We start from the raw sequence: 27,160 nt of genomic DNA on the forward strand, positions 1-27,160 counted from the left end.
GCCTTGTCTTTTGCACTGACGTGTTGGGCTCCACCATCATTAAGGATGTAGACGTACATGGAGCTTCCTCCTCTCGTTAGTTGTTTGGTTACTTCTTGCTTAAAATCAGGTTGGTCTGGAGCCTTTTTTGCTTTGATTGCTGCAGACTCCCACAGGAATGAACTCAGTTCAAGAGTTTCCGTTGGTAATGGATGGTCCACATCATTGGGGACGTGTTGACTGACAGCTCTGTGCTGAGATGAGAAATATATTTTGTAGTCGGGGCAACAGTTCTTGTTTCTTCTTGATGAGCAATTGGACATGTAGCCTCAAACTTGTTCAGGAGAGTGTGGTGCTGTGTGTATCATTATTTTGTGAAATGACGGGGAGTAAGCTGAACGTTTACAAGTTCATGGTATGTACGCTGTGTTGCTTTCTTGGTTCTGTTTAATTTTTTATTGTTAATCCGATTTTGTAATTTATCAGTCAAGTTGTATGGTCTCAGTGATCATTCTTTTGATGTATTGTCATTTGCAGTGAACAGATTACAGTAACAATGTTGTTCTGTTTGAACTTGGTTAATGTTACATTACCAGATCTGGACATTTAGGTCCATGTTTCAACCTGTGAGAAGTAAAGGCTCATTTGTGGCAGTGGGCCTTGCTGCTAAATGTGACAGAAATATCTGGAACATTTGACACCGTCCGTACGTCTGGGAGACAAAGGATGTGTCCTGCCAACATCAGTTGTCTCTCTGTCATGATGTCCCGAAGGCACCCCTCACTAGTTCTCTGTAGCATTTTCTCATTGGTGATGCTGTCTCTCCATGTGATTCCCAGGATGTTAAGTAGGCAGCGCTGGTGAAAAATGTCTAACTTATGTGACACCTTTGCTGTTCTCCTCCATGTCTCATTGGATAGATTACAGTTGGTACTATAATGGACATGTAGAGTCGTAGCTTCATGGCCATGTTAATGGTGGTGTTACTGCCAATGGTGGAGTGATTAAAATTTAGGGACGAACCCTACCATTGGCAGCCATGCCTTCGGCTCCCTATGCCTCTCTACCTCCCCACCAAACCTCTCTGCCTCTCCACTGCATCCTTTAAGACATTCTTTAAAACCTACCTCTTTGACCAAGCTTTTGGTCATCTATGCTAATATCACCTTATGTGGGTTTGATGTCAATTTTTATTTCATAACAATCTTGTGAAGTGCCTTGATCTCAAATGTTACAAGAATAATTTATTTAATGTAATAAAATATCTCAAGGTGCTTCTTTCTTAATTAGGCTTAGTTCCTCCTGTCCCATGCGGGACAATGGGCAGCAAGACACCATCTCTGGCCCCTGTCCATCGCAATCAGCCCAGTACACAAGTGCGAAAGCCAAGGCTGAAGCACTTGCGGATGCTTTCCGCCAAAAGTGCCGAGTGAATGATCCATCTCAGCGTCCTCTTGAGATCCCCAGCTTCTTCAGCCAACTCAATTCATTCCATATGATATCAAAAATAGCTGAAGGCACTGGATACTGCAAAGGCTACAGAACCTGACAACATTCCAGCAATAGTACTGAGGACGTGCTCCAGAACTAGCTGCGCCAATAGGCAAGCTATTACGGTACAGCTACAATACTGGCATCTACCAGGCAATGTGGAATATAGGCCAAGCATGGCCTGTCCACAAAAAGCAGGATAAATCCAACCCGGCTAATTACTGCCCGACTGCCCCATCAGTCTACTCTCAATCATCAGCAATGTGATGGAAAGTGTTATTGACAGTGCAGTGCTTACTCATCAATAACCTGCTCACTGACGTTCAGTTTGGGTTTTGCCAGGGCTGGCATAGATTACAGTACAGTAATCACTCAATGGCATAGATTACAGTTCGTACTACAAATGACATGTAGAGTTTCAGCTTCATGGCCGTGTTAAGGGTGTTGGATGTCCAGCCCTTTTGGAGCCACTGGAAGACCGATGCTGTAAAGTGATTCACAGAGGCATTATAAGACGAAGTATGACACCAAGCCACATAAGGAGGTATTAGGGCAAATGACCAAAGGTTTGGTCAAAGAGGTAGGTTTTAAGAAGTGTCTTAAAGGAGGGAAGTGAGACATAGAGGTAGAGTGCTTTAGGGAGAGAATTCCAGAACTTAGGACCCAGGCAGCAGGATACTTGGCCACCAATGGTGGAATGATTAAAATTGGGACACTCGTGGAGGCCTAAATTAGAGGAGTCCAGATATCTGAGACATCGTAGGGCTGGAGGAGAGTAAAGAAATAGGGAGAGGTGAGGCCGTGGAGGGGATTTGAAAACAAGGATGAGAATTTTAAAGTTAAGATGTTTCTTTACCAGGAGACAGCGTAGGTCAGTGAGCACAGGAGTGATGGGTGTGAGTGAGGACACATGTAGCAGGTTATTGGATGACTTCAAGATCACAGAATATAAAATGCGGGTGGCTGACCAGGAGTGTGGTAGAATAGTCAAGTCTGGATGTAACAAAAGCACAAATGAGTGATTCAGCTGCAGAAGAGCTGAGGCAGTGATGGAGTTGGATGATGCTATGGAGGTGGAAATAGGCAGACCTACTGGTGGTGCGGATAAGTGGTTGAAACCTCCTCTTGGTGTCATATATGACACTGAAGTTGCGAACAGTTTGGACATGCCTCAGACAGTTGTCAGGGAGAGGGGTGGAATTTGTTCAAGGGACTGAGGGTAATAGCCTCAGCCTTCCTACTATTTAATTGAAGGAATTTTTTGTTCATCCAGTACTGGATGTCAGACAAGCAGTTGATCACGTTATATAGTGGAGTAGTCGAGAGATGTGGTAGTGAGATAAAGCTGGTTGCTATCAGTGTACATGCTAAAGCTGATGTGTTTTCGGATAATGTTTCCAGGGGAGCTTGTAGATGAGAAAAGGAGAGGTCCAAAGATAGATTGTTGGAGAACACCAGAGGTAACTGTGCAGGAATGGGGAGAGAAACCACTGCAAGTTATTGTCTGGCTACGAATAGATAAGAATGGAACCAGGCGAGTGCAGTCCCACCTAGCTGGATGATGGTGGAGAGGCTTTGGAGGATGATGTGATCAACTGGATCAGGCTGCAGGTAGGGTGGAGAAGGATGGGAAGGGGTAATTTACTTTGTTGCATATGGTGACATTTGTGACTTTGATAAGAGCTGTTTTTGGAGAAAACCTGATTGGAGGGATTCGAACATGCACTTCCAGGAAAGTTGGGCATGAATTTTGAAGGCGACTTTGGGGAGGAAAGGGAAGCTAGAGAGAGGTGCTAGTTTGGAAGGATGGAGGGGTCAAGGGTTAGTTTTTTTGAGGAGAGTGGTGATGGTAGATTTGAAGGAGAGAGAGACAGAACCTGAGGAGAGAGAGCCATTAACTGTGTTAGCTGACAGTCAGAAAGGGAAGTTGGGTTTAGCAGGAGTTAGGTCTTATGGACAAAATGAGCTCAGAGGACATGAGGAGAGATCAGAAGGAAACTAGAGAAAGGTACATGTTCAGGGCAGGGAGGAGCTTGGAGGAAGTTTGGCCCGGCAGGCTAGTGGAAGGGAAGGAAGTGGCAGAGGTCTCTGGATGGTCTCGATCTTAGTGACCGAGAAATCCATAAGCTTGTCATAGTTTTTGGAGGGGATAGAGAAGAGGGGCTTGAGAAAACTGCTTGTAGTAGAGAAAAGAAGCTAGGGGTTACCTTTTGCATTTCAGGATGATCCTGGAATAGTGAACAGTTTTGGCATAAGAGAGCAGGACTTCAGTGTTTTATGGTGTAGCCAGATCTGACGATGAATGGCTAAACTAGTTGACGGCCATTTAAATTTTAGTCTGCCTCCTTTGGATTTAAGGGAACAGAGATGAGGGCCATATGGAGGGTAGGGGGAAAGAGTAATGGTCTTAATGGGGTCTAGAGCAGCAAACGTGGAGGTGAGAGTGTGGTTTAGCAGATCAGTAGTTGCAGAAATGGATGATAAACTTAGGACCAGAGGTTAGATAGTTGCAGTTTTGAAAGTGCCATTGTAAGTGAATTGGGGGGAGTGTTTTTTTTTCCCCAAGGGCAGATACGGAAGTACAGAAAATATCAGTATTTCGGCCATTTCATCAGAGCTGAAAAGCTACAGAGATCTCTTCTTGAGGGTAAAGTGGAGGGTAGCAGAAAGAGAGATTGATCTAGACATAGTTTGATGATGGATTTCCCCAGAGTGGTTGCAGATGAGCTACATTGGATGTGCAAGGATGGTGCAAGGCAGATGAACATGACATACCATGACAGGATATCTCCTGGTAGGAGTAGCTACAAGCAGCAGCAGAAGCAGATACAGAAGGAAGGTAGGGCTTGAAGGGGGAAGCAGGATGTGGGTGGAGAGCAAATAAGGAAGTGATCAGAAATGGCCTTAGCTTCAATTCTATGGTTCACTATAACTAAGTTCACTAATTTGGTCCCTAGGATGAGGGGGGTTATCCTATTATGAGAGGCTGAGTAAATTGGGCTTATTCTCTGGAGTTTGGAAGAATGAAATCCTTAAGTTGATAAGTCACCAGGGCCAGATGGATTGTTTTCGAGGCTACTGAAAGAAGTTAGGGAGGGAGTTAGCAGATGCTCTGAGGATGATTTTCCAATCTTCACTAGATACAGGGGAGGTACCAGAGGACTGGAGAAATGCAAACGTGGTTCCATTGTTTAAAAAGGGATCAAAGGAAATGCCAAACAATTATAGGCCAGTTAGTCTTACATCGGTGGTGAGCAAATTAGTAGAATCAATCCTGAGAGATAGGATTAACTAGTCAGGGATGGTCAGCATGGATTTGTTAAAGGAAGGTCTTGCCTCACAAATTTGATTAAATTCTTTGAGGAAGTGACAAGAAGGGTTGATGAAGGTAGTGCAGTGGATGTTGTGTACATGGGTTTTAGCAAGGCATTTGACAAGGTCCCACATGGCAGATTGGTCAGGAAAGTAAAAGCCCATGGGATTCAGGGTAATGTGGCAAACTGGATAAAAAGTTGGCTTTGTAACAGGAAACAAAGGGTAATGGTCGATGGATGCCCTTGCGAATGGAAAGTTGTCTCAAGTGGTGTTCCACAGGGCTCGGTGTTGGGCCCCTTGCTGTTTGTGTTATATATTAACGATTTGTGAACATGCGGGACACGATTGGGAAATTTGCAGATGACACAAAGATTGGCCGAGTAGTGGATAGTGTAGAGGATAGCCATAATCTCCAAAACGATATAGATCGGTTGGTGGAGTGGGCGGTAAAGTGGCAGATGGATTTTAACATAGAGAAGTGTGAGGTCATACATTTAGAGAGGTCAAATAGTTACAGGGATTACACAATAAATGGGAATATACTAAGAGGGGTAGATGAGGTGAGAGATCTTGGCGTACAAGTACACAGGTCCCTGAAGGCAACAGTTCAAGGAGACAAGGTTGTAAAGAAGGCATATGGAATGCTCTCCTCCATTGGCAGAGGTATAGAATATAAAAGTAAGGATATAATGTTGGAATTGTATAAAACACTGGTGAGGCCACAACTGGAGTATTTTGTGCAGTTCTGGTCACCACATTACAGGAAAGATGTAATAGCTCTGGAGAGAGTGCGAAGGATGTTTCAAGAATGTTGCCAGGGTTAGAAAAGTGTAGCTATGAGGAGAGATTGGATAGGCTGGGGTTATTTTCCTTAGAACAAAGAAGGCTGAGAGGTGACCTGATTGAGGTGTACAAAATTATGAGGGGAATAGATAGAGTGGACAGAATAAAATTGTTTCCCTTGATGGAGAATTCTAGAATCAGGGGACATAAATTCAAGATAAGTGGCAGAAGGTGTAGGGGGGGACATGAGGAAGAACTTTTTTACACAGAGGGTAGTGGGTGTCTGGAATTCGCTGCCCAAGTTGGTGGTAGAGGCAGAAACTTTAAATTCTTTTTAAAAAGTACCTGGATCTGCATCTAATGTGCTGTAAGCTGCTGGGCTATGGGCCGGGTGCAGTGAGGTGGGATTAGAAAGGGCACCTGGGTGTTCTCGGGCTGGCATGGACAAGATGGGCCGAATGGCCTCTTTCTGTGCTGTAACATTTCTATGGTTCTAATGAGAGGCAATCTCATTGAAACCTACAAAATTCTGAAGGGGCTTGATAGGGTGGATGCTGAGGGATTGTTCCATTGGTTGGGGTATCTAAAATATGGGTGCACAGTCTCAGAATAAGGAGTAGATCATTTAGGACTGAGATGAGGAGACATTTCTTTATTTAAAGGGTTGCGAATCTTTGGAATTCTCTACCCCAGAGGATTTAAGGCTGGGGAAATGGATTTTTGGTGTCTCAGAATTAAGTGATATGCAGAGTGTGTGGGAAAATGGAGTTGAAGCCCAAAATCAGCCGTGATTGTATTGAATGGCGTAGCAGGCCCAATGGGCCGTGTGGCCTACTCCTGCTCCTATTTCTTATGATCTTATGGGAGTGGTGAGGCCACATACAATATCAAGGTCAAGTGGATGACTGTGAATATGAGTTGGGGTGTTTACATGGAGAGTGAGATTAAGGGAGGATTGGATGGCAGGCAACTCGGAGGAGATTTAAAAATAATGTAGAATGGAGTTGGAGTTTGAAATCATCCAGGATGAGGTATTGCTCGGTGAAGAGGCTGAGGGAGGAACGCAGTGATGTTAGCTTGTTGAGTAAAGTGCCATGGTACTTGGGCAGGTGACAGGGTCAGGATTTTAAATGAGAAGGGTAGAACAAGGTGAGATAGTCAAAGGAGGAGAAAATGCCAGAGGAGTAATGGGACAATCCAAAGTGAGATTTGCTTAAAAGACTGCCATCACTGTGGTCTGGGTGAGGCAAGTGACAAAAAGGAGAGACTTCAGTTGTGGGGAAGGTGTCATCATCCCTCAGCCAGGCTTCCATAAAGACCTATGTTGATGCAGCCATCCACGATAAGGGGGGACAGTGGCAGGAGTGTAGGATGGTTGAGGAGTACTGATGTGTTTTGTTTGATAAAGGCCCTTTGAAGTTCCTTGGGAGGTTTTACTGTGTTAAAAGCACCATATAATTGTTTCTTGTTGTTGCTGAATGTCACAGCTCCTAATCTAGCTGCTTGCACTGTGTGTTTAGGCACTTCAAACATGTATAAGTTACTTCCAAATGTAAGCTATGGTGAAATGAAGATTGTGGATAGGCTTTAATTTCCCCATGCATGGGACTTTCATACAGAGGCCAGTCGTTGATGATTAGAAGTGAAAATGCTGCAATCACCTCACCTTTGCCCTAGCCACTTCCAGCTGCCCCCATTCCCCAAAGCCCAGGGGCTCTGAGGTAAATTACGGAGCCACTACTATTATCGTAACACAGCTCATGACTCGAGGATGCAGCTTCCAGATATCTGTAGAACAGTTCCATGCTGGGAACTATACCTATCCACCAAAAGGCAGGAGAAAAACGAGGCCTATGAGCGGCAAATAAAAAACAAACATTTAAAAATATTCCCTGATGTAATGATGTCGGGCGAGCACCCGCAATTGTGCCTGCTTTTGGAAGAGTGATTCAGCTGCCTGTAATTACACTTGCAAAACAGGATAACCTTTTCAGAAAGAGCTGTGATTATGCTGGTTTCATCTGTGCAAAAGCAGTTCTGTACCATCAGCAGCTATCAACACAAGAGAAATGTTGGATGTGTAAGAAAACCGATTACAGACAGGATACCATTTGATTTGTGTATGTGTGTGTGTATGCTATAAATGATTTGCACCACAATAGACCCTTTGTAACTATCCAGAAGTTCCTTGACTGCAGCATTCCATGTTGCAACTTGTGGTCAAAAGTCTGCATATGGGTAACATTCTTGCTTTATGTGCTATTAAGAATGCAGAACAAAGATATAGGATTGCAAAATTAGAAGGCTAGAGACATAAATGGTGATATTGAGTTCACTATCTTGGTCTAACCCCTAATTGGATGCTCATAGTTTTGATGAAAAGGAAGAAAGAACTTGCATTTATATTATAGGCCCAATTGTGCTGGAAAAATAACAGCATGTTACACATACACACTGAGTAATGTGTAAATCGGCGCTCTTTCAGTACTGCATTGGAGCGTCAGCCTAGATTTTGCACTAACATCTCTCACTAACAAGTGGACTTGAACCTATGATATTCTGACTCCAACACGAGTGCTACTACTGTGTCAAGACTGACATTTAAATAGATGCCATTCAAGAATTAATAAACAATTGGGAGCATCCAGTCCAGCGATGGGCAACCTAGGCTAGTGAGTCAGCTGCATGAGTGGCCCTCCTTCATCTCAGTGTGCCGCAAGACTGACATCGGGCATGTGCATGACCCCATGAATAAGAATTTGTGGGGTGTGCTGATTGAACTGTAGCACGCTTTGGATGCAGAGCGAGTGCACACACCTCACAGTCAGCTTTGTGTGCAATCAGCACGCACCTCACTTCGTGAGCCCTTGCTTTGCGTGCGTACCACTTTAGGTAGGAAAAAACCTACGTTGACAGATACCAGCGGAATCTGGCAACAGTTAACAAATGTCTCGCGGGGCAGCACTCAGAACCCTGATGGGCTGCAGGTTGCCCACCATTGAACCAATCATTATTTTGTAATATACTAAGTGCCTGTAAAGCACTTCTTGGACACCCTGAGATCATGAAAGTTGCTACATAGACACAAATTCTGTCCACCCTATTCATGAGTTTTCACCTAGGCAATTTCTGAGATAATAAATGCACTCTTGCCATTTGTGTCCTGGCTTGTAATCACCTGGGTAACCAGTATTTCTTGATTAAGCACGCTAAAGTATAATTCAGTATTTTGTAAGATGCTAAGTGGAACTATTACAACTTAACTGATAACTGTAGGGCACATGGCTACCAACTTGCGAAAGGCAAGTTAAAGATCGGTATTGAGAAGTAGATTGTCGTTGAACAAATAACAACCACTTGCATTTATAGAGCTCCTTTTAATGCAGTTAAACACCCCAAGGTGCTTCATGGAGAGTAATCAAACACACATTGATACCAAGCCAAAGAAGGAGATATAAAGATGGCATATTATTAATAAATACTCTTTGGAATGCTGCAGAGAAGAAGTGATTGATTTTTTAAAATGTTGTAACGAAGTTAAGTTTTATTCTTTCTTGCATATGCAAGAAATATAATAAAAATAATTAGACATCAGCAAAGGATGCCGAGCCTTCAGGCAGTTTTCATTATGCCTTAATTGATAAAATATATTCTAGCCTCATTCAGAAGAAGAATGCCCTTTTGGCCTGTGTTGTGAAAATGTTTAAATTCATGATTCATATGTTGTAGGAATACAACTTTTAGTTTTGGAGAATTGAGTTTTTAAATGTTAGATGAGTGGAAAAAAACTGGATTTCAGAAACTGGTAAACACCCCTAAGTTAAATTACCATTCAAAGGATAGTCCACGTTCACTTAGAGGTCAGAGTGGAAGTGTGAAAACACTAAACAATAGGTAACCCCTTTGAATCTCGGTGGAGATGAGTAACTCTGAAGAAGGGTCATATGGGCTCGAAACATCAACTCAGTTTCTCTCTCCAAGGAGGCTGTCAGACCAACTGAGTTTTTCCAGCATTTTCTGTCTACGGATGTCTACAGTTGTCTTCATAAAGGGGTTTAAATTATTCATGTGGGCCCCAGGTCAAAGAGAGTCTTGACAGCAGAAGACCTGAATGTGTCCACATACATTTTGGATCAAAGGACTGGTTTAAAATTGAAGTTAATTAATTGAAATCTCTATCAGGGAGATCCTAGGTGCACCATGCTGCCATGGGGATAGATTACAGGGAGGCAGTCTTTTGTTTTGGCTTTATCTGTGTCTTATCCTACAGACGCAGGTAGAGAGAGAGAGAAAGCTGCCAGGAGTCAGCTTGGTGAGTAGACAGTGGTGTATTTGCCAACAGTCAGAACAAGGAGCATAGAGACCATTAGAAACCAGGAGGGTTCCTGATCTAGAATCATTAAGCAGCAATTGTGACTGGAGCCTATGCTTGGGATGAAAAGTCCAAACCCATGAAGAACTAAAAATTGTCAGGTCTGCCTGGTAAAGTTAGTGAAAGAGATGGGCAGTGGAATTCTTGCAAAGAGAGAGCAAGCTCTGGAAGTCTAAGGGCAGCATTTTCCGGTTGGCGAGCAGGGGTGGGGCCCGCTTGCCAACACGGGGTGATGTCGAATGTGCGTCCTGATGTCACCCCACATCATTTAGACTTTCAGTTCGGCAGGAGCGCAGCCAAATTGGCTGCGTGCCCGCCGAACTGTCAACAGCTTATTAAGGCCATTTAAAAAGTAATTAAAATGATTAATGGACCTTCTCGTCCAACCTTAAGGTTGGTGGGCAGGCGAAGAGCCCAGGCGGCCTTTAGAAAAAACGGATGAGGTTTCATGAGGGATTTAAAATTTGTGTTACGTTTTTAATAAAAGTAATTGACATGTCCCAGCTCATGTGACAGTGTCACATGAAGGGACATGTCAATAAAATTTGTCTCATCCTTTATTATCTTTTTAAAAGTAACACTGATCTCCCTGAGGTGCGCAAAAGAGCGCATTTCCGGCTCAGAGAATCCACACCCCCCCTCCCCCAGCCCCCATCCCGCACAGGGAGCGCACAGCGCTTCCGGGTGGATGTCACGCTGGGTGGGCCTTAATTGGCCTGCCCACGTAAAATGGCGGCGCGCCCCCAACTGGGGGTGCCGTTCGGGAACCTGCCCACTTGTGCACAGCCCCTCCGATGGGGGTAAAATGCTGCCCTGAGTGACAGACTAGGAAACTGAGGAGAGTCAAAGTGAATTCCTGAGAGCTGTGGCACATCATAATTTCATTCCAGGAGAAGTGAAACAAGTCTCAAGATCTTTTGGCCTTTACTGCAAGGGGATTAGAGCACAAGAATAAAGAAGATTTGCTACAGTTGTACAGGGTTTTGGTGAGACCGCATCTTGAGTACCGTGTGCAGTTTTGGTCTCCACATTTAAGAAAGGATATACTTGCATTGGAGGATGTACAGCAAAGATTCACTAAATTTGTCCTTGGGATGAGAGGGTTGCCCAATGATGGGAGGCCGGTTGTGGTGGCAGTTAGGTGGGGGCTAGTTGGGTCAGGTGGGAGGTTGGGTGGGTATTTGGGTGAGGTAGTGGTTGGGTAGGTAGTTGAGTCTGGTTGTGGGGGTTAGTTGGGTCAATAGGTAGTTGGGGGCGTGGTCAGGTTGAGTGACTAATCTGGCCGGGTCAGAGGGGCTGGTTGGGTGGGGGTGACTAACCCCCACTCACCCAGTCAGGTCGGTGGGGCAGTTGGGTGGGTGATTTAGTTGGGTAGGATTGGGGGATGATGGGAGAGGGAGATGCAGGGGAGGTGATTAGGGGTTTGGATATGGTGCTCAGTTTAGTTACACTGCTTCATTTCTGAGTTATTCCTGGGATTAAACTGTGTAACATTTCCCATTTCCAGAGTAAGTATCCAAGTAAGTCCCATGTACCTGGCCCAAGTCTCTGACGCACAGCTCCGTGTCGGGGACATTCACAGAGGGTCCGGGGCAGCACAAACCATCCCACTGGAAAGTTTAAATTTCCCAGGCAATTACATAGGATGTTCCGCAGGGCCCTGATGTGCATCGCAGACTTAAGTCCAGATTTTGCTGCTCTGGACATTGGAAGATTCAGGCCACTGTGCTAAATAAGTAAGTCTTGCTTTGTTTAACTCTTGTACAGTAAAACGTTTTGTTTAAAACATGAAACCTTGTGGTGTAGTTCTTTTGGTTAATAACTGGGAGCTCAAATTTCCTTTTAAAAGTTAATGGTTTCCCTTAAAATCATAAAACCTGCTTGATGTTATCCCTCCAGTTACCAATTCTATAGTTATCCCTAGAAATGTCCCAGCAACTCTGTAAATCCTGTGTAAAGGAATACTTTCTGATGCCTCTTCTAGGTTTATCCCACGTTTTAATTTTTCTCTGACCAGCACAGAATATCAATCCTCTTTGCTTGTTATCTCCCATTTTGTGCATTAATCACACTGATAGCAATCCAAAGGATGACTATTTATTTTCTTTAATGGGATGTGGGTGTCGCTGGCTAGGCCAGCATTTATTGACCCTCTCTGATTGCTCTTGAGAAAGTGGTGGCAAGCTGCCTTCTTGAACGGCAGCAGTCCATATGGTGTAGGTACACCCACAGTGCTGTTAAGGAGGGAGCTCCAGAATTTTGACCCAGCGACAGTGAAGGAATGGGTATTTCGTTCCAAGTTAGGATGGTTTGTGGCTTGGAGGGGAACTTAAAGTGGTGGTGTTCCCATCTATCTGCTGCCCTTGTCTTTCTAGGTGGTAGAGGTCATGGGTTTGGAAGGTGCTGCCGAAGGAATCTTGGTGAGTTACTGCAGTGCATCTTGTAGATGGTGCACACTGCTGCCACTGTGCATCAGTGGTGGAGGAGTGAATGTTGAAGGTGGTGGATGGGATGCCAGTCAAGCGGACAACTTTGTCCTGAATAGTGTTGAGCTTCTTGAGCGTTTTGGGAGCTGCACTCCTCCAGGCAAGTGGAGAGTATTCCATCACACTCCTGACTTGTGCCTTGTAGATGGTGGTAGGCTTTGGAGAGTCAGGAGATGAGTTACTTGCTGCAGAGTTCCCAGCCTCTGACCTGCTCTTGTAGCCCCAGTATTTATATGGCTGTCCCAGTTCAGCTTTTGGTCAATGGTAACCCCAGGATGTTGATAGTGGAGGATAGTCATTGCTTGGCACATGTGTGGCACGTATGTTACTTACCACTTATCAGCCCAGTGCTTTCCTGGCCAGCCCCTCATTGCATCCTTTATAAACTTTAACTCACCTGAAACTTTTCTCTTCATATCCCCTCACTTAACTACATTGCTTCCCAGTCTGGCATCACCTCAATTTTTAAAATTCTCATCCTTGTTTTCAAATCCCTCCATGGCCTTGCCTCTCCCTATCTTTGTAACTTCCTCCAGCCCCACAACCTTTCAAGATCTATGTTCTCTTCCAGTTCCGATCTTTTGCGCATCCCACACTTCAAGGCGATTTAGACAAGTTGAGTGAGTGGGCAAATACATGGCAGATGCAGTATAACATGGATAAGTGTGAAGTTATCCACTTTGGTAGGAAAAACAGAGTGGTAGAGTATTTGTTAAACAATGGTAATGTACAAAGGGACCTGGGTGTCCTTGTATACAATCACTGAAAGCAAGCATGCAGTTGCAGCAAGCAGCTAAGAAGGCAAATGGTATGTTGGCCTTCATTGCCAGAGGACTTGAGTACAGGAGCAAGGATGTCTTGCCGCAGCTATACAGGACCTTGGTGAGAGCACACCTAGAGCATTGTGTGCAGTTTTTGTCTCCTTACCTAAAAGGATATACTTTCCATAAAGGAAGTGCAGTGAAGGCTCGCCAGACTGATTCCTGGGATGGCAGGATTGTCGTACGAGGAGAGATTGGGCCAACTAAGCCTGTATTCACTGGAGTTTAGAAGACTGAGAGGGGATCTCATTGAAAGTTTTAAAATTCTGACAGGGCTGGACAGACTAGATGCAGGGATGATGTTTCCTCTGGCTGGGGTCGGGGTCTGGAACAAGGGTTCACAACCTAAGGATATGGCGTGGGCCTGAGATAAGGAGAAACTTCCTCACTCAAAGGGTGGTGATCCTGTGGAATTCTCTACCACAGAGGACTGTGGAGGCCAAGTTGCTGAATATATTTAAGAAGGAAATATATTTCTAGACTCTAAAGGCATCAAGGGGTGTGGGGAGATAGCGTGAGTATGACATTGAGATAGAGGATCAGCCATGATATTGAATGGCAGAGCAGGCTTGAAGGGCCGAATGATCTTCTACTCCTATTTTTCTGTTTCTATTTTCTTAATCACTCCTCCATTGTCCAGGCCCTAAATTCTGGAATTCCCTCCTTAATCCTCTCCCATTCTCTAGTTCTTTCTCCTTCGAGATATTTGGTTACCTATGCTAATTTCACATGTGGCTCGATGTCAAATTTTCTTTGATAATGCTCCTGTAAAGCACTTTGGAATGCTTTACTACATTAAAGGTGTAATATAAATGCAAGTTGTTGCTGAGAAGTCTCTCATCCTGCACCCCTGGACATAACATTAAGCGCATATGAAAAAAAGTGACGTATCCAATTTTTTTCCAAAGACAATCTCCCCTTTCCTTTATCTTCGACTGTACCAAAAGTCTGCAGGGTGCAGCTGTACTGCTCTCTGTCTGAAACTACAGTTGTAGAGTGCGAAGCACCACCATCAGCACCCAGTTTATACTGCAGGCTGTGCCTGGCAGCGAGTCGCACTCTGTACATGTGCACAAGGTTCCGGTCACTAGTCAGGTTCTTAATGGTAAAGCTCTTACGCTTTCTCGTGATTTTGAAGTTATGAAGTATGCTTGTAAAGTGCCCAAAACCTACTTGACCAGCACTGCACTTTCAAAATCCAACTTCACAAGGCACTGTTGGTGCCTTTTCAGGTCAACATAATGGTCTCATGGTAGTATTGAAAGAGGAAGAAGTTCTTCTGGAGTTCTAATCAACATTTGTCCCTTAACTAACACCAACCCCTATCTCATTGGCAGCTCATGGGACGTTGCTGTGTATTGCTGAATTTCCTAAATTAATAATAGTGATTGCACTTCAGAGGTATTTAACTGGCTGATAAGCACTGGTCTATTTTTCTCCATTTCCTGCTTCTGACCTTGGGGAGCTGAATACATTCATGGACACGACAATGACCAATTTTGTAATGCCCAATGCATAGTCATTGGGCACATCTAAGCTAATGGAACATCAAATGATGAGATGATGGGGTATGAAATGGAGTCATTGGAGATACCATTTTGGTGCCAGTGAAATATCTGAATGCATAACTGCAAAGTTCCTTTTTTTTATTTGGAGCATTGGCCGCATGACAGCAAGCTGCCTTCTCTGGAGACACAGGGGCCACTTCTGCTCACCAAATGTTTCTAAATAGTTTGCAGGCCAGCTCACAGAGGATGGGACTGTTTAAATGATGAGAACTAGTGAATTTGGTTCCTGTGTCTCTTTAAAAGCACAAAGGGTATTGACCCCTTGGACTTCTTGATGAAGCAGTCCATACAACATAAACTGAATTGTGTCTCCAAGCAAGAACTAGACTACTTGCTTATGAAATCTGATTTGTGTTCTGGCACATTTATTGTAGATTGATCTCTTTAAGAATGACGTGCTCTGAGTAAAGTAAGTATAGCCTGCTGGCATTTGGTTTTACCATCTTCTCTTGTCCTTGCTTTGATTTCAAAGTTTGCTTTTTTAAAACAAATCTGGCCTGTTATCTAATGCCTTGAACCTTCTTGACAGTCAATGTTGCTTTTATTAGCACTGCAATTGCTAATTGCACTGAAGCAGTCCATTTCCAAATGCAGCAAGACTTGGACAACATTCATACATACATGAGAACATACGAATTAAGAGCAGGAGTAGGCCATTCGGCCCCTCAAGCCTGCTCTGCCATTCAATAAGATCATAGCTGATCTGATTGTGCCCTCAACTCCACTTTCCCCCTACTGCTGATAACTTTTGATTCCCTTGTTAGTCAGGAATCTATCTACCTCTGCCTTAAAAATATTCATTGCGTGACCATCCCAGCTGATAATACTGGACAATTCAGATCTAAGTAAAACCAGGCTTGATACATCCTAACTATTTTTTTGAAACCATGGAGGAAAGTTACTGAACAAATTCACAGGTGTCTGCTGATGAATTTTTAACACAAAGAATAAAACATTTATTAAACAAGAAAAATGAACTATATCACACCATACAAAAAGGTTGGAAAGATCTCAATCCAAACTCAAGAATATGATTCAAATATTCACTATATCTTCACCCCAGCTATATCTTTATAGACACAAACAATTAGGAAAGATAAAACAATTTACCATCTCTATCTTATACTCTAATATTCAGGGTAAGTTTGCGGTACATGTGAATAAACAGGTGAACAGTGGTCTGACACATCACACTCCAAAGTAAATGACAGATGGGACCCAAGCATATTCCATGGATTCCTCAATAACCCATCCAGATGTTTTTTACACTCTGAGCCAACTAATCTCACTGAAAATCTGTTTTTAACATGAGGGTTTCCAATCGCTATGTTTGAAGCACTCGCTATGTTTGAAGCACTCGCCCTAGAATTCCCTCCAAACGTTGTCCCACTTGGATGGTTTCAACAAGGATCCACCTCCAGGGCTTCAATCCTGCCCTCTGGGATTCCTTTCCCCTGGATCTCTGAGTACGCTCATGCTTCACCTTCTGAGCACACTTTCAGATCTTCAGCTGTGCCAAGCAGAACACCGCTGCTCTAAAAGGGTACCTTTGCCCCAATGGCCCACAGCATGGAGTCACTAACCTTCGGCTGCCTCGTTGGATCTTCAGGGTTTCTCTCAAGCCTACTTTGCTTCAAGTCTGTTCCCTGCAGTGCTATCTTTAATTCGTAGCCTATTTCTCTGCTCCTTTCTCTCAACTTCACTTAACAAGATCTGTTTCTGATTTCTGTCCTTGTCCCTTACCAGGGACTGTCTTTTCGGACCTGTTTCTGATCCCTGTCTTTATCCCTGCCTGGAAATTTCTTTCCCCCTCCGTGTCCTGCTCCCTAAGACACCTTCCTTCTAATGGCACTCCAGTTCAGGTCACCTGACCTGCAGTCTCACACCGTTACACTTTGCTTATTTTCTTTCTGGGCAAGCGTGCAGGGCTTGTTCCGAGCTTGAAGAATGAAAAAAACACTAACTACGTATGTGCGGCCCTTTCCTGGCTGGCGTATTAACGAAAGATCCAAACTATGTTTAAAAAAAAAAGAATAATTAACTTCCGATTTAAAAATCAAGGTAATTATTTGTATTTAATTGCAATTGACCCTGCCACCACCAGTCTCTGGGGAAGAGAGTTTCAAAGATTCACACCCCTCCTGAGAGAAAAAAATTCTTCTTATCTCTGTCTTAAGTTGCAGACCGCTCATTTTTAAACTGTGTCCCCTAGTTCTATTCTTTCCCATAAGGGGAAACATTCTTTCAGCATCCACCCTGTCAAGTCCCCTCAGGATCTTATCTGTTTCAATAAGAACACCCCTCATTCTTCTAAACTTCAATGGATATAGGCCCAGCCTGTCTAGCCTTTCCTCATAAGATAACCCCCCAATCCCAGGAATCAATTGAGTGAACCTTCTTTGAACTGCTTTTAACTCATTTATATCCTTTCTTAAATAAGGAGACCAAAACTGAACACACTACTCTAGATGTGGTCTCGACAATGCCTTGTACAATTGCAGCAAAACATACCTAAATTTTATATTTCATTTTCCTTGCAATAAAAGACAACATTCCATTTGCCTTCCTAAACACTTGCTGTATTTAACTTTCCCTGATTCATGTACCAGGGCACCCAGATTCCTCTGTACCTCAGAATTCTGCAGTCTCTCTCTATTTAAATAATATGCTGCTTTTCTATTCTTCCTGCCAAAGTGGACAAGTTCACATTTTCCCACATTATACACCATCTGCCAAATTTTTGCCCACTCACTTAACCTATGTCCCTTTGCCAGACCCCTTATGGCCTCTTCACAACTTACTTTCCTACCTAAACAAAAATACCTGGAAAAACTCAGCAGGTCCAACAGCATCTGCGGAGAGGAACACAGTCAACGTTTCGAGTCTGTATGACTCTTCACCAGAACGTTTTACTTTCCTACCTATCTTTGCGTCATCAACAAATTTAGCAACCATACACTTAGTCCTTTCATCTAAGTCATTGATAGAAATTGTAAATAGGTGAGGTTGGGGCTGGGATCAGGCTTGGGCCAACAAGTGGCAAGTAACATTCATGCCACACAAGTGCCAAACAATTACCAACTTCAACCAGAGAGAATCTAACCATCACCCCTTGACATTCGATGGCATTACCATCGTTAAATCCCCCACTATCAATATCCTGGGGGTTCCCTTCAATCAGAAACTGAACTGGAATAGCCATATAAATATCATGGCTATAAGAGCAAGTCAGATGCTGGGAATTCTGCAGCAAGTAATTCCCCTGATTTCCCAAAGCCTGTCCACCATCTACAAGGTGCAAGTTGGGAGTGTGATGGAGTACTCTACACTTGTCTGGATGAGTGCAATTCCAACAAACTCAAGAAGCTTGACAACATCCTGGACAAAGCAGCCCTCTTGATTGGCACGCCATCCACCACCTTCGACATTCACACCCTCCACCATCGACACACAGTGGCAGCAGTGTGTACCGTCTACAAGATGCACTGCAGCAACTCACCAAGGCTGCTTCAACAACATCTTCCAAAACCCATGACCTCTACCACCGGGAAGGACAAAGGCAGCAGATGCATAGGAATCATATCGCTGTTCCTTCACTGTCGCTGGGTCAAAATTCTGGAACATTCTTCCTAACAGCACTGTGGGTGTTCCTACAACACATGGACTACAGCAGTTCAGGAAGGCAGCTCGCCACCACCTTCTTGAGGGCAATTATGGATGGGCAATAAATGTTGGCCTAGCCAGTGATGCTACATCCCATGAATGAATAAATAAAAAAGAAAATACTAATTTGCTCTCTAGAAGGTCCTGACATGCTGGGTGCTTTTGGTTTCTCACCCAAGTTGCCAATCTTTATGCCTGACCTATACAGTTGGGACGGGCATCAAAGCTGAGCCTGAACTTGTGCTCAATGGAAGATCTTTCTATCTCTTTTTATCCTTCTTTGTTTATCTCTGTCTCTCTCTATCTCTCTCTCTCCTGCCTAGAATCAAAGGGCGGAATTTTGCCAGGCCCATCTAGGTGGCTTTCACTGTGAGATCGGGAGGAAAGTATCAGTTTGGCTGACCAATAAGTTCCTGCCACTGCCTGATCATGCTGGAGGCATGGTGGAAGCAGCAAGGACTCCTGACAGCAGTGGGTAGCCACTTTGCATATTTATGTGTTCAATAGTGGGCAGATTGGGGCCCGGCGGATGGGTCTCACGCTGAGGCCAGAGCCTGGCAGGTGCCTGGATGTGGCTTGCCAGAAGCTGGTCAGCAGATCAGCCTGCGAGGCATGTTATACTTATCCTCCCCCACAGGAGCTTCAGGGATCAATGGGCCACAGCTGCAGCAATATCCATCCTGTGGCATGGGACAGGGATGTCCTGATATCTGTGGCCACCATTTCTTTAATAATTATGAACCTCTTCAAAGGGTGCCTCAAGACCATGGCAACCTTGCGGTCTCACTCCTACAGTAGCAGCACCCACCTCGGCCGTCTAATTTGGCCTGCAGCCTCGGAAACCTGCCTGCCATCTTTAATTGGACGGCGGATAGAGGTGGTCAATTGGAAGGCTGCCTTCCAAACACACTGGTGAGTGTGTTGCCAGCAATCACGGGGCCTAAAAATAGTCACGATTATTCTTAAAGGGTACATGATTTCTGCAATAGAAAGCACAGAAGGAAGCCAGTTGGCTCCTGGTGCCTGGGACAACTGTTTGAAAAAGCTTTTCAATTACTTCCACAGCTGTGGCTCAGTTCATAGCACCCTCACCTTTGAATCAGAGGGTTGTGGGTTCATGTCCCACTCCCGGAAACCAAGAACTGTGATTGTACTCGAAAGAGATGCAATCTGTGACTGTTGATAACTCGAAAGAGTTTCCATGCTCTTTCTACATAACCTTTCAAATTTTTCCTTTTCAAATATTTATCCAATTCTCTTTTGAAGGTTACTATTGAATCTGCTTCCACCACCCTATAAGGCATCACATTCGTTCTGAAGACAGTTAATCGTATTCTGGCCAATGATGTTCAAGGAAGGATTTAATTTTTCAGAGGGAAGATATAAACACAAAATTTGAACTAGCTGCTATACTGAAATAGAATTGATCTGTCTAGATTAAACCTGGATTTAGTCTGTCTGAACCAGGCTATTCGCAGCCTTGGTGTTCTATTTGATGCTGAGCTGAGTTTCTGACCCCATATCCTGTCAGTCACCAAGACTGCCTACTTCCACTTCAACAGTCTCCAGCCCTGCGTCATCCCATCTGCTGCTGAAATCCTTATCTGTGTTTTTGATGTCTCTGTACTCGACTACTCCAATGCTGCTGCCCTGGCCGGCTTCCCATTGTCCACCTCATCCAAAGCACTGCTGCCAGCATCCTAATTCACACCAAGTCCTGTGTTCCCAATACCCTTTGTTGGCTTAAATTTTAAATACATGTCCTTGTGTTTGAATCCCTCCATGACCTCAACCCTCCCTATCTCCGTAACCTCCTCCAACCTTCCAAGAATTCTGCATTTCTTCAATTTTGGCCTCTTGTGGTTCCCCAACTTTCTTTGCCGCACCGCTGGTGGCTGTGCTTTCAGCTGTCTAGGCTCGATGCTGTGAAATTCTTTCCCTACGCCTTCAACAACAGCAATTGATGAGACTTTCACATCAGCTGATCATATCTCCTGTACTCTGTCCAGACGTGATTGTCCCATTCTTTCTACCTTCTCCATTTTCCTCGCCGTAATACTACCCCTTATCTCTAGCAAACCACCTACAGGCGCGGAGATAATAGAAACATAGAAACTAGGAGCAGGAGTAGGCCATTCGGCCCTTTGAGCCTGCTTCCCCATTCGTTATGATCATGGCTGATCATCCAACTCGATAGCCTGCTCCCGCTTTCTCCCTATGTCCTTTGATCCCTTTTGCCCCAAGAGCTATATCTAACTCCTTCTTGAAAACATACAATGTTTTGGCCTCAACTACCTTCTGTGGTAATGAATTCCACAGGCTCACCACTCTCTGGGTGAAAAAATTTCTCCTCATCTCAGTCCTAAATGGTCTACCCCGTATCCTCAGACTATGACCCCTGGTTCTGGACTCCCCCACCATCGGAAACATCCTTCCTGCTTCTACCCTGTCTAGTCCTGTTAGAATTTTATAGGTTTCTATGAGATCCCCCCTCATTCTTCTGAATTCCAGCGAATATAATCCTAACTGACTCAATCTCTCCTCATATGTCAGTCCCACCATCCCAGGAATCAGTCTGGTAAACTTCGCCTCTCTCCCTCTATAGGAAGAACACCTTTCCTCAGATAAGGAGACCAAAACTGCACACAGTATTCCAAGTGTGGTCTCACCAAGGCCCTGTATAATTGCAGCAAGACTTCCCTGCTCCTGTGTTCGAATCCTTTCGCTATGAAGGCCAACATACCATTTGCCTTCTTTACTGCCAGCTGCACCTGCATGCTTTTCTTCAGCGACTGGTGTATGAGGACACCCAGATCTTGTTGCACATTCCCCTCCCTCAATTCATAGCCATTCAGATAATCTGCCTTCCTGTTTTTGCTACCAAAGTGGATAACCTCACATTTATCCACATTATACTGCATCTGCCATGCATTTGCCCACACACTCCGTTTGTCCAAATCACACTGAAGCATCTCTGCATCCTCCTCACAGCTCACCCTCCCACCCAGTTTTGTGTCATCTGCAAATCTGCACATTTAGTTCCCTCATCTAAATCATTAATATATATTGTGAATAGCTGGGGTCCCAGCACTGATCCCTGCAGTGCTCCATCAGTCACTGCCTGCCATTCGGAAAAAGACCCGTTTATTCCTACTCTTTGTTTCCTGTCTGCCAACCAGTTTTCTATCCATCTCATTACACTACCCCCAATCCCATGCGCTTTAATTTTACACGCTAATCTCTTATGTGGGACTTTGTTGATAGCCTTCTGAAAGTCCAAATAAACCACATCCACTGGCTCCCCCTCATCAACTCTACTAGTTATATCCTTGAAAAATTCCAGTAGATTTGTCAAGCATGATTTCCCTTTCATAAATCCATGCTGACTCTGTCTGATTCTGCCACTGTTTTCCAAGTGCTCAGCTATTAAATCTTTTATAATGGACTCTAGAATTTTCCCCACTACTGACGTCAGGCTGACTGGTCTATAATTCCCTGTTTTCTCTCTTCCTCCCTTTTTAAATAGTGGGGTTACACTAGCTACCTTCCAATCTGTAGGAACTGTTCCAGAGTCTATAGAATCTCGGAAGATGACCACCAATGCATCCACTATTTCTAGGGTCACTTCCTTAAGTACTCTGGGATGTAGATCATCAGGCCCTGGGGATTTATCGGCCTTCAATCCCATCAATTTCTCCAACACCATTTCCCTACTAATACTGATTTCTTTCAGTTCCTCCCTCTCACTAAACCCTGTATTCCCCAACATTTCTGGTATGTTATTTGTGTCCTCCTTTGTGAAGGCAGAACCAAAGTATGTATTTAGTTGGTCAGCCATTTATTTGTTCCCCATTATAAATTCCTCTGTTTCTGACTGTAAGGGACCTACATCTGTCTTCACCAATCTTTTTCTCTTCACATACCTATAGAAACTTTTACAGTCAGTTTTTATGTTCCCCACAAGCTTATTCTCGTATTCTATTTTCCCCTTCTTAATCAATCCCTTGGTCCTCCTCTGCTGAATTCTAAACTGCCCCCAATCCTCAGATTTGTTGTTTTTTCTGGCCATCTGGTCTACAGAACAGATGGGGAACTGTTCAACCTATGCCACCTTTAATCCAAAACTAAAATCATTCCAGCCTCAGGTATTGACGCTCAGTATGCAGGTAACGCTCGTCTGTGTACTCACTCAGAAACTGAGCTTCAGCTCATTGTTGATTCCTTCTCCAAAGCGTATGAGAAAATGGGCCTTTCATGAAACACCCAGCAAACTAAGGAACTCTTCCAACCAGCTCCCAAAGCACAACACATGTCCCCGTTGATTAAGATCAATGGCAAGATCCTGGAAAATATGGACCATTTTCCATATCTAGGGCATCTCCTCTCATGAAGGAAGACATAGGCTACAAAATTCATCGTTGGCTCCAATGTGCCAGCTTACTGACAAAGAATATTTGAGGACCTCGTACCAGAAATTAAGATAATTGTTTACTGGGCAGCTGTGATCCCTGCACTCCTATATGTTTTGGAGACCTGGACAACGTACAGCAGTCAGCTCAAAGCACTGGAGAAGTACTACTAGTGGTATGTTTGCAGGATCCAAGTCCGGTGACAAGAAAGGTAGTCCAACAACAGTGTCCTCTTCCTAGATAACATGCCCAGCATCTGGGTGGCAATCACTCAAAACTAGCTGTGCTGGACAGGGCATGTCATCCATAAGCCTGACACCCGACTCCCAAGGCAACTGTCCTACTTCGAACTAAGTCGAGGTAGGAGACTCCCAGGAGTACAGCAGAAAGGCTTTAGGGATGTCCTCAAAGCATCCTTGAAGAGATCAAATATCCCTGCTGACTCATGGGATGCCCTTGTGACCAACCAAATTGGAGAAGGTTTATTCAGGAAGGCACTGAACATGTCAGGGGACTTGGTCGGGAACGTGCAGAGTGTACAAACCTCCAAACACCTGATTTCCCCAACTCTCAAAGCACCATATGGCCACATGTGGCAGAGTCTACAGGTTGTGCATTGGACTTATTGGCCATCTCAGAACCCAACAAACTGGAGTGGAAGCAAGCTGTCCGAGATCCCAAGGGACTGCCTAAGAAGAAAACCCTGCATTGAGATTCATCTGGCCAAAGGGGGCCCCTGCTCCACCACACAATTGACAAAGCACAATTGCCATTTTTCTTTCCAGTCAGATATTGAAAATAACATGACATGTTCATAAAATAATGATCAGCCCAGTGAGGCCCCCTCATACCTGCCTGAAGTGATTGTGATTGCTGTACTAAACCATATATTCTTCTATGGTTACTCTTTTTTTTCCATATCCACGGGTGCTATAATTCTCTAAAAGCTCCAAATGGTTTATTTGAAACAGCTTGGCTAAGATAAACTTGCCAGAAGATATTGGGACCAAGTAAACAAAATTAGGTGTGTTAAATTCAGAGGAGCTGCCAATCAAACATATATGAGCATGTCTAATGACAGGTTTGTATTTGAATTGAATTGTTTGGCCATATCCTTGGAGACCTGATTTGGACAAAAAAATTTGTTAACATTTGCATCAAAATAAGCTGTAATATGTTTTTGTGTAAACGAAGCTGATTTTAATTCCTTGGGCACTGTGACGAAGAATAAACCTATGAGCTATATCAGCTGGAAAAGCTTCATTTTCACATCATACGCAATCCATCCTATCCTAAGGTGCACCCATTGTTTGGGATAAAATTCTGCATATGTGCCTCCTGTTCAAACAATACCCCAGCTTATTTTTTCATTCTCACAAGTTTACTGCCTTCCACAGACTGCACCCAGCCTGTTCTTGCCTTATTGTTTGTCAGCTTTTGGTACTTGGGAAAGTACAATTGTATTTTAAATTCCACCCTATTACCCACGATACAAAATGTGAAGGATTGCATTGCTTGAAGAATGAAGAATACCGTGTGTATAGGTGAATGTTCTGTACGGAAATGCTTGATGTAAGTCAAGAAAAACAACAAATTACATTTATATTGTACTTTTAAGTTAGTGAAATGTCCTAAGGCACTTCACATGAGTATTATGAAACAAAATTTGACATTTAACTACATGAGGAAATATTAGGACAGGTGCCCAAAAGTTTGGTTAAAGAGGTAGGTTTTAAGAAGCATCTTAAAAGAGGAGAGCGAGCTGGAGGAGTTTAGGGAGGGAATTCTATCCAACGTCTTGGACATTCGCTGTCTCCACCACTGATGTACATTAACAGCAGCGTGTACCATCTACAAGATGCACTGTAGCAACTCATGGGAGAGATGGTGGTGCAGTGGCAATGTCACTAGGCTAGTAATTCAGAAGCCCAGGCTAATGTTCTAGGGACACAGGTTCAAATCCCACTTTGGCAGCTGGTGGAATTTAAATTCAATTAATAAAGTCTGGAATTGAAATCTCAATAATGGTGACCATGAAACTACCAGCCAGACACAATTGTTATCTGATTCACTAATGCCCTTTAGGGAAGGAAATCTGCCATCCTTACCTGGTCTACATGGGATTCTGCGGTTGCCACTCAGTTCAAGGGTAATTAGATGGGCCTTGCCAGAGATGCCCACATCGCACCATGAAAGAATAAATTTTAAAAAACTCACCAAGGCTCCTTCAACAGTCCCTTCCAAACTGTGATCACCTAGAAGGACAAAGGCAGCAGATGCATGGGAACACCATTACCTCCAGGCCACACACCTTCCTTACTTGGAACTATATCACTCTTCCTTCAGTGTCAGTGGGTCAAAATCCTGGAACTCCCTAACAGCACTGCAGGTGCACCTACACCACCTTCTCAAGGGCAATTTGTCATTGGCAGAGCCAGCATTTGTTGCCCATGACACCCACAAGTGAACAAATAAAAAAAAGTTAATAGAGAATTCCATGTTACTCCTAATTTGGTTGGTTCTTCGCAGCCAGACACAATTCATACAATATCATGGACCCCAGGTTCAAAACCCAATGCTGTAAATCAACCTCAACCTAATAATGTACAAAATCTGTTAGTTTCACTGTTAACACTTTGCAAATTTGATTTTAGGGATTAAGTGATTCTCAAACATTGATTGCTGCTGTCAGTGCTTCTTGGTCCTAGTCAATCTCATTCCTTCTAGCTAGTCACCATTTTGTTTGATTGATTAGTTGAAAATGCCAGCTAGAATCTTGACAGCTTCTGGTGCCTCTGAGCTCGGGTCATTGACTCAAAACAGTCCTGCATTCTTAGACCTTTAACTGGCAGAACATAAAGCAACAGCAGTCATGAAGCCATTACGCTTCATGCAACGTCCTCTCAGTTGTTTATGACTTGCTGCCTGGGGCAAAATGGATAATTCTGCAGTGTTTGTGATACCCAAGCACCTAAGCTCAAAAATTCCCTCCCTAAAATACTCTGCCTGATTCTCCTTCTTAAAGACGCTCCTTAAAACTTGACCAAGCTTTTGGTCACCTTTCCTAATATCTCATGTGGCTCAGTATAAAATTTTTGGCTGATAACATTCCCGTGAAGAACCTTGAGACGCTTTTCTGCGTTGAAGATGCTATTATTGTTGAGGTCATCTTTTAAACGGGTACGAGCTGAAATTTTGTTTTCTTCGACTGTTTCTCAAGGAGGTTGAAGAGCAAATGCTGGCATTGCTGTTAGGAGAGCAGGACTGTTTGCTTCACTGCTACGTAAGGTGCTGGTAATTGGTTGCAAGGTTCCCCTACTGTACAGCCTCTAACGTGACTGCTTAGATTAATGGGAGCAGGCTTCAGCAAGGCTTGCAGACTGCGTGGCTTGAAATTGGAGAAGGGAGATGTCTATAAACGTCTCGATTATACTGCATATAAACGCCTAGGGTTCCAGACAGTAGATTTCTTAAAGGTTGTTTTTTAACTTCACCTTCACGTTTGCCTGAAGATTAAAGCTTTTGGTGTATTCATTTTTAGAAAAAAATCTGCTCTGCTACATTTTATTTTGTTTCAGACAGCTAAATATTGACTTGGCTGCTAGTAACTTGCAGTTCCTGTGACACAGGGGTGAGTTTTAGCATTGCTTAGAATGTTTTATGGTGCTCTTAGTCAGCATTTCCAGATCTGATGGACAACAGCCAATGATTTAAGCATCCTGGTACCTTGGGATTTATATAGCATTCCTACCGAAATGCAAAGCTCTGCACCCCGGTGTGTGAAGAGGCAAGCATGGTGAATCTGTGTACACCAAGCCATGACCAGTGTACACCTCCATCAGCCCAGCCGAGCCGTGAAGGGATAAATCCGCATCTTACGTGGGGGAGAATGAAAAGTGCCAACCACGTGGACTGAAGAGGCTGCTCTTTATTTTGCCTTTTGGAAGATGAAATGCTTCTCTCGGTATCTGCCTTACATCTTCAGACCTCCCAGTACAATCTTCTCGTCAAGCTGCTACACAGAAGGTAGCATATAAAGCGACGGAAAGCGGAGGATACGGGTTGTTTGGGGGCGGGGGGTGGGGGCAGAAAAAGAATGAGGTAGTGAAAAAACAAAGACATGACCAGAGTACCTTTCTGCAACCCTTGTCACTATAGTCTTTTTAAAAAAGATTATAATGGTTAGTCAATGCCTGCAGAGGTGCGCAAAGCACTTTAAATCCTGCTTGGCATCAATACGCAGAGTTCCAAGAACGTGTGTCATTTTAATGAA

General features: G+C 43.9%; 1 protein-coding gene across 2 annotated transcripts in view; it reads left to right on the plus strand.

Moving 5' to 3' along the window:
- The window catches only part of ppp2r2bb (protein phosphatase 2, regulatory subunit B, beta b), a 582,393-nt gene that overhangs the window by 63,510 nt on the left and 491,723 nt on the right, over positions 1-27,160 (plus strand). The window contains exon 1 of one of the 2 annotated variants that reach the window (XM_078550518.1): positions 26,625-26,913. The exons of the other annotated variant lie outside the window; for it this stretch is intronic. Within the exon in view, the coding sequence (XP_078406644.1) occupies positions 26,835-26,913 (79 nt within the window). The 5' untranslated portion in view covers positions 26,625-26,834. Of the gene's footprint in view, positions 1-26,624; positions 26,914-27,160 lie in introns of those variants that run through there. 2 annotated transcript variants of the gene reach the window in all.

Source organism: Cetorhinus maximus, chromosome 10, assembly GCF_964194155.1.
Source record: "Cetorhinus maximus chromosome 10, sCetMax3.hap1.1, whole genome shotgun sequence".
Lineage (NCBI taxonomy): Eukaryota > Metazoa > Chordata > Chondrichthyes > Lamniformes > Cetorhinidae > Cetorhinus > Cetorhinus maximus.